The sequence below is a fragment of the Lepisosteus platostomus genome, chromosome 7 (assembly GCF_059453375.1).
Source record: "Lepisosteus platostomus isolate fLepPlt1 chromosome 7, fLepPlt1.hap1, whole genome shotgun sequence".
Taxonomy (NCBI): domain Eukaryota; kingdom Metazoa; phylum Chordata; class Actinopteri; order Semionotiformes; family Lepisosteidae; genus Lepisosteus; species Lepisosteus platostomus.
In genome coordinates this window covers 1,094,695-1,113,257 of record NC_142617.1, presented here as the reverse complement: position 1 = coordinate 1,113,257, position 18,563 = coordinate 1,094,695, and the positions used below count along the sequence as shown (strand labels likewise).

Sequence of the window (18,563 nt, the reverse complement as noted above, 5' to 3'; positions counted from 1 at the left end):
AAGCTACTCAAGAGAGCTGCAGTTTATTCTTCAGCATCTCCTTAATCACTTCTAGACACCTCGTGCAAAACCCAGACGGCTCTTGGCCAGCTGCTGCAGAGCGGAATGTGTGAGGGCGCGTGTTTATGAGAGGAGGTCAAAGGTCAAAGGAGCATGAAGGGAATGTTTGAAATGAAAAACTAATACCACTCAGAAAACGCAGGGGAGAAGGGATCCAATGTCTAGGTCTCAGCCCCCCATCAGTAAAAGTGAAACGGTTCAGTAAATATCAAAGAGATGATGTAAACAGTTGAAAAAAAGACACAAAAAGATTTTTAAACAGTCTATGTAATCAGAACTCCAAGTTGTTCCTGAGTATCCAAAACGTGGATTTCAATGGCATATAAGCCAGTACGCCAACAATTATCACAAAATGTCATCAGCAACATTTGTGCTGCAAGCATAAGGACACTATGAGGTAGCAGAGCAAAAAAAACAAACAAACATCAGACGAGTTTGTTTTCAAAAGAGGCGTTGGATTCTTGTTTTTCTTGAAATGAAGGATTCTAGAAATACAATCAGGGTTAAAGTGTGAATATAGAAGTGTTACCTCAGTACGCAATGGGTTTGTAGAACATAATCACAGCTTTGTTCACAATGTCAAAATATTTAACTGCAAAAATAAAAATTAAGTTTTATTTTTTTTCAGCTATGAAAACATCCAGGTATGTCTTCTCTTTCAGATACAAACGATAAGTGATATCTGTCTGCAGGTCACGGGAAGAGGAAGGTTATTTCCCCTGTCTGTGTCGTCAATATTTCCCAGTCTGGAGCCTCCAAAACACTACACTCCTGAACCTCCTGTAATTCCCTTGGAAAATCTCCTCACAGAGAATCACAAAAAAGGTGGGACAATTTCCAAGCAAACATGACTCCCAAGTTTAAGTTTCTGAACTAATTCAAGGCATACAACTTGCTAAAACAGTTTACAACTTCATCTAACACAACAGATTTAAAGAAATCTCTTCAGTCTTGAGTCACTTGAGTCTTTTTAACTAAAACTTTGTTGTCAAGAAAGACATTTTAGAAGCCTTAAGAATTTAACGGCATTTGATTTGATCTACTAAAATCTGTGGAAAGGGCATGGACACACAGGATGTTTCACATGAAGCTGAAAAGGCTGGTCTCTTGCTTTCCAGAGAAAGTTCTGCGGATAAGGGAACATCAACAAAGCCTGAGGAATTTCATGTTTTGAGATATTTTCCTTAAGATATCAAGCAAACATGGATTACCATTTGGGATGTGTAACCTGTGATTGTTCTTTTACTCCCAACACATTATTACTGCTGACACTCCTTATCTGTGTGCAACCACAACACTTATCTCAAGCTCCCAGAAAGCACACCCAACCCAGCGGATGTATATCATCTCGGTAAGAGAGAGAAACAGAGAGGGAAAGAGGAGAAAGGACAAACAATACCTTGGATTATAGGAGTTTACGGATGTGTAAGGTTAGAAATGTTAGGATTAAACTCCTCACTTTCAGTAACATGTCTTTTCACTGTCAGTCACTGTAATCTCCTTTCACATCCATCCATTTTCTAACTGCTTTATCCAGTACATTTTAATTTTTGTTTACTAATACTTTCTTATTGTTTCCAAAAATGAAGTTGCTCACGTACCATCTGTCCAAACCAGGAACAGATCACGGACAAGCAGCCCATCTCTGTAGAAGCCATCGTGGGCAGATCAGGCCCTGACTAAAGTCTGGACAGACTCTCTCAGGCTTCGCTTGCCCAGTTGGTACTCCCTTCCCAGTAAACGTTACAGTTAGAATGTTCGGTTTGCCAACCCAGCAAAGGCAATTTAAAGACAGTTACACCTAGACAGGTCAGCAAACCGACTGACCAAACCGACTGGCTGATGCATTTCTTGAGTGACCCTTGAAAGACCCTCTTCTGAGCCTCGCCCGTGTCTCCATCAATTCTCCCTGCAGAACGTGCAGACACGGCTGTGAGCTTTTCTCCATGAAAACATGAACTGTAAAGCAGACACTATGTCCGCGTCATATTAAATTCCAACTAACAGCCATCAAAGGGGAAGGGAAAAGCAGTTTTGTTCATTCCGACTCCCAAAGATGGAAAAAGAAAATAAAAGGGACACATTGGGATTGTGGGGAGAGAAAGGGGCTTGTGGTGGAAACCAGGTTCAGGAAGGGGAAAAAAAGGCCGAATGATCTCAACATGTTTGATGGGCCACATAATTACAGCTTGAAATAAATGGCATACAAAGGCTGTTCCCAGAAAATGTGCCACATTTGAATATATTCCCTCCTGGCAATGTGCTCGCTCACAGCTGCTCAAGTGTGGGGAACCGTTCTCATTATACAACTACAGAGAAAACTACAGTTTCAGAAATTTCCCTCAGGGTGTAGTCTTTCAAAGTATCCCTTTGCTTTGTTATTTTAGCAGGTCAAAAAAAAAAAGTTTTAATCCCTTAAATGCAGTGCTGGCTGGGTAAGAGGTACAAAACCACAGAGAGGGGAGACAAGAAAGCGCGAGACTGGCCTGAGGATTTCTGTCTCCGAGCGCTGCACAGTGAGGCAGCAGACACACTCTTTTCTAATGGAAGGATTAGGCAAGAATGTTTTGTAAACATTCATTAACCTTGAAAGCTGTTATGTGCATTACTGTTCAGTAGACCACCAACCCGCAGTTATGAAAAAAGATTTAAACCAGGAAGTTTTGTTTGGATGCATCTTCTATAGTATGTTGAACACTTTACAAAGACTTTGATGTTAACAGGTGACTCTGAAACTTTAATTTTATTTACTAAGAGAAATATTTTGTAATGTATCACACCAGCAGAATTCACTGCAGTCTCACTACCTTTAAGGTTCTTCGTGGAAAGACAGAACCAGACATTTCATCACAACCTTAAAGCCAAACAAATTCCTCTCGCAAGAATCGGACGAATTCAGCTTCAGGCTTCTAGAAAAACATTCACAAATCTGCAGCTGCAGCTGCGACTTGCTCTTTAAAGTCTTCATTTAAATGATTATCGAATGGTTTAACAAAACATAAATTAAAAGGCATTTCTGCCATATCCGACTGGTGGCCACTGCAACACCCCTAAGGATCAACAGTTAATGAGAGGCTCTCCATTCATCAGAATAAAGCCAGTCTTTCATTCACTGGAGGAACTAAGATTACTGCAAAGTCTTTCACCCTGCCAGGAATGTCATTGTCTTTTGAAGAACAATGGGAGGGCGAAAAAGACAAAGAGAGAAAAGGAATCTTGGAATAATGTTCTATTGTCTTCTTTCTGTGTTCCTCCAAACATTTGGAATGTGTGCTTGATGTTTCCGAGACTTCCTCAGGAAAAAACTCTCTGAGCCAAACTTCCATCACCCGTCAACGTGACTGATACACTTAACACTACGATGTAACACAATATTCTTTTGGACAACAAATGCGCCAGTAGCAGAATTAAGACACCTGTCAGACTTATATTTCAGCGGGGATTTTGTAAGTAACACATCTGCAAGGCAAAAACTGTATGTTCTGTTTACTGCTCGTACTTAATTGTTTTGTACAGTGCCACGATGTTTAATGAAATACTTCTGTGGTTCACTGATTCTGAGGTTTCTTTCTCTTTCTATAGCAATGATGTATTTTTATTGAGAGAACTCCACTATCTGGAAGGGACCACATCACAAGGCCTTCCACAGAGAGCAGGACTCACAGCAGTGAAGGACAACACATGAGCACCTACCGTATTGGGAACGTATGGCAGTCCATAGAACTTCTCCTGCGTCTCTTTCAGAATTTCAGTCGTTGACCGATTTTGGGGCTTTCCGTGATAGATCTGATCCAGGGCCGCATAGAAAACCTAAAACCGTCAAAAGATGTTAAGAGTCTGGATAGTAGCCTCAAAGCAGGACAGGCCTCGGTGGTGATCTCTCCTGGCCCAGAGTGAAGCTACATCTGCTCATCTTTAGTCCTCCAGAGATCTAACCTTACTACCTTAACTGGTCTAAAGCAGGGGTTCTCAATCAGTGGTTGAACTACCTCCCTGTCTCCTCAGGAAAAGGGGAGAGAGAGCGAGAGCCCTGCATGTCTTCAGCCCATTTTCATCCTCCCATCTGTGCAAATCTGAATTGTCTACACTTTCAATGATCAGAAATAACCACTGCGGATTTAATGTGGACTTGTGTCGTGGTCTTTCTTCCACGGAGCCCAGAGTTTCAAAACTTGTGCCAGCTGTGCAGCCTCACAGCTCCCACCGATAATGTCTGAGGCAAACTTCCAAATAAACGGAAGTTCACATGTGAGCTTGTATCATAGTACTTTTAATCTGTTTCACTATTTCTTAAAGTAAAAATAATGTTTCGTGGATGCAAGATTAAGTTCACAAATAGCAACTGAAATTAAATAGTTTTTTGAAAAAATGTTCCAATAAAATTATTAGGGAGTACAAACTGTTGGCGGCTGTAGGTCTGGAGGGCCCGTGGTTTGGTGTCATTAATGAAAGCAGGGTGTTGTATCTGAAAGGTCGAGAACAGCTTGTTTAACCACACCGCGTGTCCAGTTTCTATCCACTGTAGAGCTGCAGTCTGCTACAGCCCTGCAACTCCAGCCAGTGGTCCTTGAAGTCCTACAAATAATACTGACTTCTGTGCTTCTACAGAGAGGGTCTGGGTCTTGAATTTTAGCTAGAGCCCAACAACAATCTAAAACCATAAACGTAAAAGTAGAAAATAATCAAAGTGCTCCTGTGAGCACTGGGGTGCGCCTCTCTCTCAGTCCACACGCTGCCTCTCTCACATAGGAAGCAACAGCACACTGCTCACTTCTCACTTCACCCAGATGACATTCAGAGCTAACATGCCTTCCAGAGAAGATTAAGCTGATTCTTAAGTGCAAAGGGGTGACTCGACAGAGAATTTAAAACAAATAATAAAAATAACAAAAATCGAGCAAAGATTAGTCATTCACTTTCGGAACACCCAAACTCACAATAAACTGATAGACAAGATGAAGCTCATAAAAAGTGATGCGAGACAGCGATAGTGATGGTTCCTTGGCTCACAAGAAAGCCCCTGGGGTTGGAACTGCTGAGCTCTCAACTTGGAAGGTTGTGCAGATCCTCTGGCTAGAATGGCACTAGTCTCTCCCTTAGACCCCCACTACTTGCCAGACCCCAAATCCCTCGTCTTTCAAGAGGAAAGACCACCACTGAGCACCGCTGAATACATTAAACAACAGATGAATGCTCTATGCACTATTTCCTCATAGAAGACCTAAACTGAAGAAAGATCTGACGCGACACTGATGGTTTACTGCACGAAAGAGAACTGCAGCCTTTCCCCCCAGAACCTTCCCTTCCAGCCTTGTGAAGAAAAGGAGCAGGCGAAGGTTTATTCCCTGCTGAAAGGAAAAGAAAAGAGACACAGCATGTCTGTAGATGTAAATGAGCTGTGATTTGGGGCAAGTTAAGTGAAGTTCTGTGGTTTGTATTCACAAATCTGTGCAACTATTCCAAAACGTTATTTCTGTTGGAAATTACAATCTACACCAGCGCTTTCCTGCAGGCCGAGATGTTCCCTGCTCCGAGCAGCTCAGCCGCAGTGATTTGGAGGTTCAATCTGGGAGGCAGAGGAACAGGAAAGACCTGTCATCAAAAGATGGCGACTCTCACCTGGAGCTGTGTGTCTGCTGCACCACACACCTTCTTGGATTCACACAGGCGGGAGACCATGCTTTTAGGCAGAGGCTGGAACACAAACAGCAGCACCAGATTCTCAGTACAATTCACAAACCAGAGGTCTGCGTTTCCACATCTAATACAGCCACAGAAAACTGCCACCACACATTGACAATTAAACAATTAGTTACCAATTATACTTGTGATAATTTGTAAAAGCCAATATGTTTAAAAACTGCTAATCAGCAAATTTGTCAAGCACCTTGTTTTAAGAAGAAGAAAAGAAACACAATGTTTAGGCTGTGGAGCCTTCTTCAGGTGTTTTAAATGAAGCTGATACTTTGACAACCAGTCTTCCCTTTCATCAGTACACTGATGGAAACAGGACTAAACCAAAACACCTGCCAGCTGTTTCAGGTTCCACTGATTCTTTTATGGAAGAAAACTACAGCCTTATTTCAGCCATTCTTATCAGTCTTATCATGGATTGAAAACAAAAACACGCTTCACTTTAGCCTAGCAAATCCGTGTTTAATAATTTGTATACGGATTTGGTGACCGGAAACACATCTGTGTTAGCATCATAGTGAAACTGGAGACCATGAAAGCACAAACATTCCTGACTTCTCCTTCTGTTTAACTCCCTGTTGAGACTTGTTTCATATTAAGATACTAATGCGATAGACTGGACAAAGCACCTGGATCAAGGGGTTACCTTCCCTCTGTTCTAAGATAATTAGTAAAAATGAGGGCACATTCTCTTAAAGAGAAACAAAATGGATCCCATATGAAACCAGCTGAAAAAACATGGTCTTTTTTTAATATTCTTAGCTAGTATTTAATTAAGCACCTTAAACTCTCAGGTTTTGCTTTTTGTCAATTACATGTCTCAAACACAATTAAATTCTTGACTCGGGTGAAATGGCAACACTCATAGAAAGACCATCAATGTTAAACTAATAAAGTCATTTCATCCTTTATTTCAGACTTCTTTCACTAAGAAACAATATCTAGGCCAGCAGCACTCTCATCCCACACAAATGAAGGCTCCTAAAGTGTTCGTACATGTCAGGTCATGTGTCTTAAAGAACCTGGGTAATTTTTCACTGGATTTGATCTTTTAGACAAATCCAGGAAGTAATGGATAAGCACAAGCACAGAGCATGTAACCAAATGTTTTCACCAGGCTGAAAGGATGTAGCTTTGAGGACAAAGACAACTGTAACTTTAATCAACCACACCTTAATATAGCCTGTAGATGTTGTTTGCATTTCATTAATTTGCCTGTCACGGCAGTGAGTACCTGAATTCAACTGTTTCCTTAATTCATGAAGCTAAGGTCAAACTGTTTTTATTGTAATGCAAACTCTGTCGGTTTCACTCAAGGATCTTCGAGGCACATTTACTGCAAGAATATATTTGAAAGTTCACTAAGAAAGAAAATACATGGCATTTTTCCTTAACTTAAAGGGAGAGCTAAGTACAAAACATGTCTACCCTAAACATTATTGCAAAATAAAACAAGAGAATCAGATTCCGCCGCTGAAAGCCGAAGAGTGCACACCACACTATTCTGGACCGACCTGGAGGAGACCTGGATCAAACTGAAATCTGGAGGGAAAGGTGCCGATACCTGTCCTGTCTGGTAATGTCGTGCAAACTGATTCACCACGCGGTAGTCACTCGCAAAATACTCCATCAAAATGGAAGGAACTTCAGCGAAATCTGTTGAACAGCGGGTTCCTTCAAGAGAAGAAAGAGCAAAGAATTTTTACTGTCAGTCTGAAAATATAAGAACCAGCTACAAACAAGAGCAGGCCACCTGGTCCATCTATAGGATACTGGTAAATGTGCATTTCCTGTCATGGCTACACTATGAAACTAAAAATCTGAAATGATGTAGGACTGAAAAATTCAAACTCTCACAATTTCAAAAGCCAAAAATGCAGTACACAAATGTAAATGCTCTTCAGCTCAGCAGGACACTTCCAAGTCAAAATATTCGCTGCACATACTGATGTCATCTGCATCTATCTCACGCCACTAAGTACTAAGCTGCAGCTCGTATGAAAGGAGTAGATATCAAAACAACATATGGATGGCGTTTATTTCTGAAAAGAAAGAGGAAAGAAAACTTGGAAAGAACAGGTCCTTGGGGATACAGCTACAGGCAGCAAACAGTGTTGACAGGAACTCTATGATTCTTGAAGCCACTGAAAACAGACAACACTAATGCTGACTCTTAGCCAGTGGGGGTACATTTTAGTAGCCTAACAGGGTTGGAAAGGGGTCATTTTCTTAATGCACCATAGCAGACATGTGGAAGATGCTCGTGCCCTTTCAGCTGCCCCAGACCTGTGACGTGCTGGTAGCGGGTCCTGCCCAGCATGGAGTGCATGGCGTGGCCCATCTCGTGGAAGAGGTTCTCCATCATGCCCGGCGTGAGCAGGGCGGGGGCGCTGCTGGAGGGCGGGGGCAGGCTGAGCATCAGGACCACCACTGGCAGCTGGTACTGGCCGTTCTGCAGCCGGCGCCCCCCGCGGATCGTGAAGTGGCAGTCCTGCACACGCATGCAAGCACAGCCAGGGCTCAGACTCAGAAACTCTCATTCCTGCTGCTACATAAAACGTGAGCCAGCTGGCTTCTGCTGTCCTTTCATACTTCCCCTCCAGATAAACTGGTGTATGCGATGTTCTCAACATCTGCCTCAAGCAAATGGGAATGCAATGGCATTTTAGCAACACAATTAAACAACATCTTAAGATAGGAGACAAATTGTGCCCATTACTGAGAGTCAGAGCCCTAACAGTGTCTTGTGAGCTCTTGTAACAAAGGCTGATTGTTTCCACTGCCTTGCTTCACAAACTCTAGAAAATAATTTGCATATCTCCCACTGCTTTTGAGAAGGTTATGTGTTGTAACTTGAACAGAAACATCATAACTTCTCAGACAAAACTGAAGCTTACAAAGGAAAACATTTATAATTGCAGGCTGCAATCATGTGCCCTTTTTTAACTGCAACTCTGCCACTGATAAGCGCTGGGTAAGTCCACAGGAAACTGCTGTGTTACCTGGTTGGGTTTGTCAGGCCTGTGGAAGAAGTCACAGTAGATGTAACCCAGCAGCCCCTCAGTCTCATGAACCACAGCCTGTCAAGACAATCAGGTCTCTTAGTAAGAACTACTCAACTGCTTAAACCATCTGCTCAGCAGCTGTCTGGACCTTCAGATTTTCATTAAAACATAACAACCCCGAACTCACAAACATTTGGAAAGTTTAAATAGATCAGATATCCTTCTTTTTAAATATTTAAGGAAACCTAAATGGTTGTGACTAATTTTAAAATAATTTCAAACAGCTGTAACAGACTTTATTTTTTCCAATTGGAAAATAAAAACACTTAAAAAACTATACACAGCCCTTCTGCAGCTCCCTGGTGTTTATGTGCTGCTCAGAGCCCAACACTGTCTTGAACTAAGAAGCCGTATCTCTGTCTATAAGGCCATCTTTGTACTGACGCCCTGATGGAAACTGTGGTTTGCTTCACAGGCGCCTGCGAACTGAACTGATTTCACAGAGTGCTTTTTGACTACGCGGCCTGCAGTGCCCGCTCACCAGCTTGCGGACGTCTTCGCACCAGACCTCTCCTTTCTCGGGCTGCTCTGTCTGAAAGCTGACGCCCAGGAGCTGGCCGAACAGGGAGTTTAAGCCCTCCATGCACGCCCCCAGGGAGAAGAACGGGCTGTACAGGCCGGGCTCAATATTGTACCTGAAAGAGGAAGAAAGTGTTTCATTTGTGGGTCCCAAAACAGGGAACAGTTGAACCTATAACTGCTGATGTTTTGATTCCAAGTTCCTCTTCAATACAAAAGTCTGTGTAACTATAGGGTTACCCGGTAGAGGGGACCTGCACTGCCTGCAGTGTCTGTATTGCACTTGGCACAAGCTGAACCGTTAACGCAGGCTTGCTTTCCTTCTTTAGGGACTACAGCCTCTCAGGATTTATACCTGGGAAGAGGCAGAGATTCTGGATCCTAGCTGACAACAGGTGAAAGACAAAGTAACTGAGTTATCATTAACAGTAGAAGCATAAGCTGTAACGCCTGCGTAACAGCAGGTTAAGGAGTCTGTGAAAGACCAATGGAAGACACTGTTTGCCGAACACAAAAAATGAAAACAGTAATTTATTTTTAATGATCAAAATAGCTACAGTGGTGAATGAAAATGCCTATCTTAGAATATAAAAGATGTTACGTAGCCAAGGGTATGAGTCCTTACTCTTAAAAGAAATTAAGATTATATTCCCCTAAAATTATTCTGTCTTTATACTCATGGAAGATAAAAACAGTGAAAGAAGCTGTTCTTCCACTGTGACCTAGAAGGTCTTAAACAAGTACTGCTCAAGATAGCACATGCAGAGTAAGACACTTCACACAACAGGCCCTGTGTCATTAGGCTGCACCAGGACACGCAACACACTAAACTGCTCTGGACATGAATCCTGCAATCTCCTGTACAAATACGCATCAGGAGAATTACAGATTGTGAAATTCCAAAGCTTGACTTCTCCACTTCAAGCATTTATTTTGTCTTTTAAGGAGACTGACAGCTGCTGCTGACAGAAGGATCATTTGTCTTGCCTGTCACACCAACACTGAAATATTTGGTGACTTTAGTAAGCGACCAGCACCCATCAAAAAGAGCTTATCAATTTAACCAGAAGGCTCCTGCCAATCTTGTGAAGTTGTGCAATTACCTAAATCGTGTGGACAAACTGTGCAGTTTAATACACCGCCCCTGGGCAAAGGGAGGTGTTCAGCACTCCATTTTTAATGAAAGCCTTTTCTAAAATCTCAGACAACTGCCTTCAGAGAAAGCCACAATATGAGATTTATTGCCTCTTTCATTTTAAGTTCAAAAATTAAAGTTTAAGAAAACAAAAAATGTAGACTATGCAAGTGCAGAAAATAACTGCACTGTCGTACATTTCCAGATCACTTCAATGCTGCAGAGCGAGCTGGGATTTTCAGCCTCTGTGTCTGCGGGCGTTTTCTGTTGTGTGATTAAATCTTTTCTAACTTACACCTGCGCTCATTAACACAGCACCATTCTGTTACAAAAAAATTTTTTTTTACATATCAGAGCACACATGACTACAGAAAATCACATCAGGGTTTAGGTTTCGGATTTATTCCTGTGTTGCTGGCAAATTCCTTTATCAGAAATCTGCCACACAAAGTCTTAATAGGTTTATTTTTCATAAATTTAAAGCATTCTTTTATTCTGATTTCAGTAAGCATGCCAAGACCGTGCAGGCCCTGTAGACAGACAAAATCAGGTCTGCACACTGGAAAAAGAATCGCTCTGTTTGGAATCAGCAAAACTGTGAATTTGGAGATGTGGTTATCAGGCTGGCTCTTCAGAAGAAGACTTTAGAGTCTATGGACAGGAGAAACTAAGCAGTATGGTTCTGCCAGTAAGAGTTTTTAGCCCTCCCCCGAACCCTTCAGCTCTTCACAAGCCATACCCAACATTGCAAAACTTTAAATTAAAGTTTATTTAAAAATAAAGGACAAAACTTAATCGGGAGACATCCTGTGAGCACTTCCAGTGTGCCCCCAATAATGAGTCAGCCCTGCACGCCAGGATCTCAGTTTGAAACAGCACTCACGTCCGGCAGGACCCTGCAGGTCTCCAATAAAGATTTTAAATACAATATTTACTACACTTGGCACTTCGGTTTACTGGCCCCAGGTGAGAGACTGGGAGGAAAGGCACCTCATTAACAAGGTCTCTGAGTGAATGAACACAACACTGAACCTTCATCACAACAGTAACAACTGCAGCAGTCTTCATTCAGCCCTGCTCGCCCCCACAAGACCCCACAAGACCTGTTGCTTCTCATCTTCATGAAGACAACTTGCACGACTACAGTGAAAACAGACCCAGACATCACGAGGCAGCGGAGGGGTCAGGAAAGCCTGGACAAGCAAACGACTGTGCAAAGTCATCTACACTACAGCCAGTGTGAATTTCACCATAATGTACAGTAACAGAAAAGTAACGACTGTTGCACTGGCTAAACCACAGCAGCTAACTTCCAGTTTCCATTCCTGAAGGAAAAACAGGCGTTAAAATAAAGAGAAATCAGCTCATATCGTGTCCCCAGAAGGTCCTGTCGTTTCTTCATCAGCAGACTGGGTTTCCAGCACTGCTAACAGAAGCCATTGTGTTTAAATAACACCCAGATATAAATAACCTTCTGGTCCAAACTGGAGTGCTACCAAATTTCAACGGCATCGATTTTTTAATTTATGCTTTACTTTTTCAGAGATATTAATAGATATAATAGATATTCTCCCTCACAGGTAGATGATAATCTTAGAGTATTCTAGGGAAGAATCCGTTTCCTTGATGCAAACAGTGAGCCCGTTCTCTACTCATGTTCAGACAGGGGTATTACAGAGCATCACAAAGTCAGAATTTCCTTATGCATCAGCTGCTGTGAATTTGGAAAGCGATTCAGTGTGGATATAATGAACTCCACCACATTCGCATTTCTGAGCATCTGCATGGCAACAAAAAGCCTGTTTACTAAATCCCACATCCTTTCAGTGGGTAATATCACGGCTTCGAGCCGAGGGGAATGTGATATTGTTTCCTGGACTGTCAATCAGTAGCTGGAAGTGCCAGCTAGACAGAGTAAACAAATTAATATAAAACATAAAAAATCAGCCCTTCTGACTGTTCTGAAAACATTCAATTAAATCTAATTCATATTCTGAGGCATCACACGTTACATGGTAGTATTATTCCATCTTGCACTGACCACTTATTAACTAATGGTGAAAAGTAGGCAATGTTTCATAAAACCTGTGGAATTCTATTGACAATACTTTTGCAGTTACAGCTGTGTGACAGTTGAATGCTGCAGTTTAATCTTCAAATACACATGGACTGCCCCCTTTGTATAAGACACCGGTGGTGCATTAAAACTAACTAGACCTACAAACAAAATCCTACCCGACCTTTCAGCACGCAGGACACCGCTGTAGTAGGGATGGTCCCAGGGCATGAGGTCCTAAAAGGAAAAAAAGTGATTTTCAGTTATCATTTACAATCTTATTTATCATTTCAGATCACAAATGTGATCACTCATTAATATCTGTATTCTCCCAGATAAAGTGGGATCTCCAATAGCTAAAAGTTAATAGGCTGTCTAGGTTTCTGACATACACAGTTAAAAGTGACTTTTTTCATAACTAAAAAGACAATAACATGTTAATTGCTAATTTGCTGCACATGGTGATACAGAATGTCACTTTAGAAGGCTCTGCACACAAACACACACACGGGACCCATCCTGCACACCAGCAGCTCTCTGGCCTGGAGCTGGGGGTCACACGCCTGCTGGGTCTGGTTCCATCGGAGCTCTCCTCCACAACTCAGCCCAGAACAGGTCTAATAACAGCATGAGCTTGAAACCTCTCACTTCTGACACCTCTCATACTGGGAGATTTTGCCTTTTTAACTGATGCCCCTCAAGCAACTTCAGATGGCCATCACCCAAGCAGGAACTTGCAAGGGTTCCAAACGAGCAACTGTTTTCAGTTTCACTGAAGGAGCCAGATAAGTAACAGGTTCGCTTTAACAAACCCAGCAGATAGTGTGTTGTATGTGGGGATCCAGGACTGGGATTAGGAAGCACTGCTGTATAGGACTCTCTGTGACAGTACTCACTGCGTTTCTTGGGTTCAGCTTTGTTTTCATATCTTTCATCATTTCAAAATCTTTTGCCGCTCTGCAAAAAGTAGAGTGAGATCAATGCAATGCCTGCTTTTGTGCACTTTTACAGAGGTGCTGAATCTCATGTACGTGTTCACAGTATTGGCAAGTCTTCCAATTCCAAGTTGAAAGTGAGATGAAGACACGTACGTGTTCAAGCCTTTGAATGTAAAGAGTTTTGTTGTAAATGAAAAGCCCAAATGAAAAATAACCAGTATCAGAGTTCACTGGCAGGTGCTCCTTTTTCATAAAAAGGAAAATCCAGCTTTGATTTTAGAATTTAAAACAGAAGAGTGCCTAGTTATATATCTATTTCTATAATTATAAGAAGTAAAACAGAAATGGTCATGGAGTCCCATCTATTTTTGTTGAAGCTTTGACTTTCCTTTGAGTAATAAAAAGTAAGGCTGTTTCTGGAGAGTCCACATAGAGCAGGATTGCAGGGCCAAGCTGGATTTCAGTACTGAGACAGAGCAGGTCTCTCTGCAGCACGATACCTATCAGAGCCTGAAACCCACAGCATCCTCAGCAACGTGGAGAGCTGAGGCACTGCTGAGCAGTCTAACAGCTTTCTTCTTCACTTCTGTTAATATGAAACGTTCCTTGTGGGAGGAACACAGCAGGAAATAACATACCTGTCAGAAAGCTTTTCAGACAGAAGTTCCAGAAACTCCGTGACGGTCTCTACAAAGAAAATGAGAAGGTAAAAGCTGTCACCAGCGATGTGAAAGGGTCCCAGTTCAGCAGGCAGTGGTGCTGCGATGGTCTCTTTTACCTGGGGTTTTGGCCATTGTTCCTTTCAAAGCTCTGTGAGCAAACGACTGATAGCCCACCAGTCTAGCCAACTCATTCCTGCAAGCCAGCAGCTCATCCAGACAGCACAGGAGGTCCGGGTTGGGGTACAAGAAGATTTTATACGCAGCTTCCCGGACCTAATGGTGCAGTTTGAAAAAAAAAACAACAAAGCACTTCAGCTCTGTCTATGAGGGTGCACTGCTCTCTGTTTAATGTTTGCCAGTTTCTATAAAAATTATGAAAGTTCTGGTTTAAAACAATTTTTTGTCAAAGGTACGACCATTCCACTTGTAAATATACATCCGATGACACCGTTTTGCAATGTTTTAGCGCCATCTGGTGGTTAAGTTGGAGGAATAGTTCTTAACCCCCACTTGTCAAGGGTTCAGCCAGCCCCGCTTAATCACCCGAACCTGCAAAGGGTTCAAGTACCTTGGTAACTGGCAGTTAACCCCTATAACACAAAATAAAAACACACAGCACATTGTAACAGCAGCAGTGAACAGTGACAGCGCAGACGCACCAGGTCGTCCGGAGAGTCGGCGTGCAGCCCCGCGACCTGGATGTAGTTGCCGTCGAGGGAGAAGCAGTGGCGCACGTGCTCTGGCAGGGCCCGCTTCTCGATCTTGTTGGGGAGGTGGGAGCCCAGCAGGAACTCGTTGTTCAGGTCCAGCAGCCTGACGTTGAGGCTCACGGCTTTCTTGCGCTGTGGGACGCGAGACGTGAGCAAACGGAAGGCGAGAGGCAGCAGCAGCAGCAGTGGCTCGGACACCGGTCATGGGGAGAGGCAGCGTTACCTTCTCTTTATCCAGATGAATTCCACTGATCTCAAAATCAAACATGAAAAGCTCCGCGACTCTCCTGGAAGCACAGCAAAGCACGACACTGAAACCCACCACTGCCGACTTCAACTCTGCTACAACATGGGACGTAAAAGAAACATCACATTCGGAAACTGTAAGATGTTCACGTCTGAGTTTCCGGAGATCAGAAATCTTGCTGGAGATCTCAGGTGTGAGGTTTATGTTAAACCTGTGTGCTCCCCAACTGGGTCCATTGCTGTATCACAACTACACTGCGCCAATTTTACCAGGGAGACAAATCCCTGACAAGACAGACAATCTCACAAGGAACACCATTCTGGGATATGTTTGTTCTTAAAAACAGGCAAAAGTAACTCCAGTGATGGGAATGGGGATTTTAATGGGTTCTGACAACTTTCACTGGGTCTGCAGATTGAACTGGGTTGATGTTCCTACCACAACCACAATTTGTATTTGTTTTACGGAGGTACCTCGTTTCTGGGTCCAGGGAATCCATAATGTCCTTGTTATCCAACAAATCCTTCAGACTCTTGCTGAGGTCGACGTTTGTGTTCAGCCTGCGGAGAACAGGGACGGATGAGCAGAATTCCCGCGCCAGGATATTTCCAGCGCACGCTGGGACCGCCCCGACACTCACTTCTCGACCACCGTGCCAATCCTGATGCAGGTCTTCTCCGCCGCCTCCCGGTACGCAGCGTCAGGGTGTGCAACCTTCACGAAATCCGCCTATGGGACGAGACAAACACCCCCGCGTCTGGTAAAAGCCAACACTTATTTCATGTAGTCCTGATTTTCTCTTGGGCGCCGACGGCTGAGATATTTGAGAAATAACACCTTGAGCTGAGGGCGTGCGCGCGTGGTGTGGGGGAACACAGAAGGAAGGGAGCTTTACCAGATCGGCCACTCTGCACAGGCTGTCGGACAGCTGGTCGAAGGTCTCCACGACCTGCGGCCCAGGCCTGGAGGTGCAGACTCTCTCCACCAGGCGCTCCGTCTGCCGTAGGGCCTTCTCCTGGGCGACTTCGAACCCCTCGGGAGAGCTCAGCTCCGGCACGGCAAACAGGCCCTTTCCAGGGAAAACAGAAAGCTCCTGTACAGTGTGCGCTGGAAGGCCTTACGAGCCCACTGGAATCACCACAGTGCTGGCGGTGAGGCTGTTTCCATGGGGGTTGTGTCCCGGAGAGCGGCTGGAAACTGACTGCTCTTGGGACCGAGGCCGTGCGAGGTTCAGAAATCATTCACCAACTGCGCCCCCACGAACAGTGATGAGTGCAATGGGGCTAAGCAGGATATCTTAGCCACTGTCTAGCAACAGGGCTGTGCCTAAAACGGAGATCAAGTTAAGTTTTAATTTTAAGTCATTTTATTTCCTCGAAATCTTCAAATGCATGGAGCCTCCTTCTTGGTCATCAATTTACCAATTACAAAGATAATGAGCGTATTAAGGGAAATAAGGAACAAGTAATAGGTTTATTCCATGCTGAAAAAAAGAAGAAAGAGAACACAACGTTTCGGTCGTGGAGCCTTCTTCAGGTGTGGAAATAAGTTAGGTGCTTTTCCTATCGTAACACTGCAGACAGAGCCGTTAAGCATAACTCATATCGCCAAGAATGACTGGTCTGTCTAAACACTAGCATACAGACCAGGACATAGGTCACATGTAACACGTCAGCGAGGTATTTGTCAGGATTCTTTTTTTCTTACCACGTTTTTACCGAGAAGATCCAGCTTTCTGTGTTGTCTCGCATTGAAGGCAGCTCCTACCGGAGACCAGGACGTCGTGACATTTCTGACGAATGTCCTTAGGCTCGCATGCTTTAAAATACTCAGAAATCGTTTACTGGTCATCATGATTTGGTCCTGTGTTTCAGTATTCAAATAACTATTAGCCTGTTGGGGATTTAAGCTAAATGAGCTATGTTTGCAATGAAGAGCTTCCGAAATTTGGATCAAAACGCCAGATGTAATGTATCCACGACGTCCTAGCGATAATTTGATGCGCCGATTTCCGTTGCCATGAAAACTCATGCAGTCTTTGAAACAGTTTCACAAATGTCAGCCGAGTCTGTCCGGAATACTCAACATTGCTGCTCGACACTGGGAGCAGACATATTGGTAAATACATTCGGGGCTTTCAGAAACGACTATTCGATTTTCTTCATAACAATAAGGTTTACATCACCTTGTAAACAGCACAGTACTTAACTTTGTATAAATTGTATATTATTTTATAAAAGAACATACGAGTGTTTTTTTGTATATATTTCATAGTTTTCAAATTTGCGAATCTGCCAGGGTTCCTCCGATAGCAAACTGTTGACGTCATTTTCCTGCGACTAGGTCAAATTACATTAATTTTTTTATATTCCTCTGTAACGGGTTTTGTACTCTGTTGAAATATAGTTTAAAGCAAGTATATAAAGAAATATTGAACTGTAAAATTTAAATTGTGTTCCGTTTGCAACTGTGCTCGAGCTGTAAGATTAGCAAAAAAAGAATCAGGTGGTTTCTATCGGGTACATGGTGCTTATTTAAGCGTCTAAAAGAAAAAGACGATTGAGGGCAGCACCTTAAACCCCAGAGACAGTTGTGGGACTGTATACCTGGCGGGTACTCGGCGTTAAAAAATCTGCAACAAAATTCGAAAACGCTAACACTTAACAGCGGCTTATGTCACCGAAATTGATTTTTCTTTTAGTCTCAAAAACAAAACGGGGGAGATCTGTACCCCGCTTGATTGAGTTGGCGGCGCTGTGGCTGGTGGGCATGGAGGTCTTCTCTAATCGCCGCTCTTGATGTTGGCCTAGGCGAAACGGTTGACTTTCCCCGTAAACAGCCACCCAGCCTGATGAGGGCCACCAGCAGGAGCGGCATGTTTTGGAGAAGGAATCAGGGCCCGCAGACTGAGACCAGGACGCTGGAGGCGGGAGGCTTTATCGGCACACCGCTCGTATATACCCAGTCACACTAATAACATTTTTGTTTTCTGAAACTAGTACAGTTGAAGGGAAAAGTTAGTCATAGTTGGGGGAAAAAAAAAAACGAACAGCAAAATTATAGGAATTTACGTGGCAAACGTCTTATCAGTCTTGGGGGAGAAAAAAACGTGGAGACCTTTTAGTAAAAATGTGAACTAGTTACAAATTCGCAAAACACTAATGATTTTCTGAGTTTTGCCTAAATTATTTTAAGTTGGGATAACGTTTATGTTCCTTCTTATACAGATGACAGCTGGTTCATGTTTATACAGGGAAGTAAAAGATGCCTAGGACTCCAGTACAGTGTGGCAAGCAACTTCAATTTCACATAAAGCAGCTGTCCTCTTAACCAATGCTCATGTTTCTGGAGGAGGTCACTGGGTCATCTAGGGTGATGTCAAATGTTTGAGGAGAACTATTACATCTGTTAGGGTCTTTCTGAAACAATGCTGGTTTGCAGCTAAATTGGCTCCAGGCAAGTGCTGTTGGCCTTGAA

The 18,563-nt window shown here is 43.2% G+C and overlaps 1 protein-coding gene across 1 annotated transcript in view; it reads right to left on the bottom strand.

Moving 5' to 3' along the window:
* Positions 1–17,264, bottom strand: part of LOC148657738 (mitochondrial intermediate peptidase-like) — a 31,027-nt gene extending 13,763 nt beyond the window's left edge. The window contains exons 1-16 of the mRNA XM_088638399.1: positions 16,794–17,264; positions 15,982–16,155; positions 15,727–15,815; positions 15,560–15,646; positions 15,063–15,126; positions 14,789–14,971; positions 14,246–14,402; positions 14,106–14,154; positions 13,426–13,486; positions 12,714–12,766; positions 9,301–9,454; positions 8,757–8,834; positions 8,041–8,245; positions 7,319–7,428; positions 5,680–5,754; positions 3,754–3,870 (exon numbers count right to left, since the gene is read on the bottom strand). Of these exons, the coding sequence (XP_088494525.1) occupies positions 3,754–3,870; positions 5,680–5,754; positions 7,319–7,428; positions 8,041–8,245; positions 8,757–8,834; positions 9,301–9,454; positions 12,714–12,766; positions 13,426–13,486; positions 14,106–14,154; positions 14,246–14,402; positions 14,789–14,971; positions 15,063–15,126; positions 15,560–15,646; positions 15,727–15,815; positions 15,982–16,155; positions 16,794–17,117 (1,980 nt within the window). The 5' untranslated portion in view covers positions 17,118–17,264. The remainder of the gene's footprint in view (positions 1–3,753; positions 3,871–5,679; positions 5,755–7,318; positions 7,429–8,040; positions 8,246–8,756; positions 8,835–9,300; positions 9,455–12,713; positions 12,767–13,425; positions 13,487–14,105; positions 14,155–14,245; positions 14,403–14,788; positions 14,972–15,062; positions 15,127–15,559; positions 15,647–15,726; positions 15,816–15,981; positions 16,156–16,793) is intronic.
* Between the last annotated feature and the right edge of the window lie 1,299 nt (positions 17,265–18,563).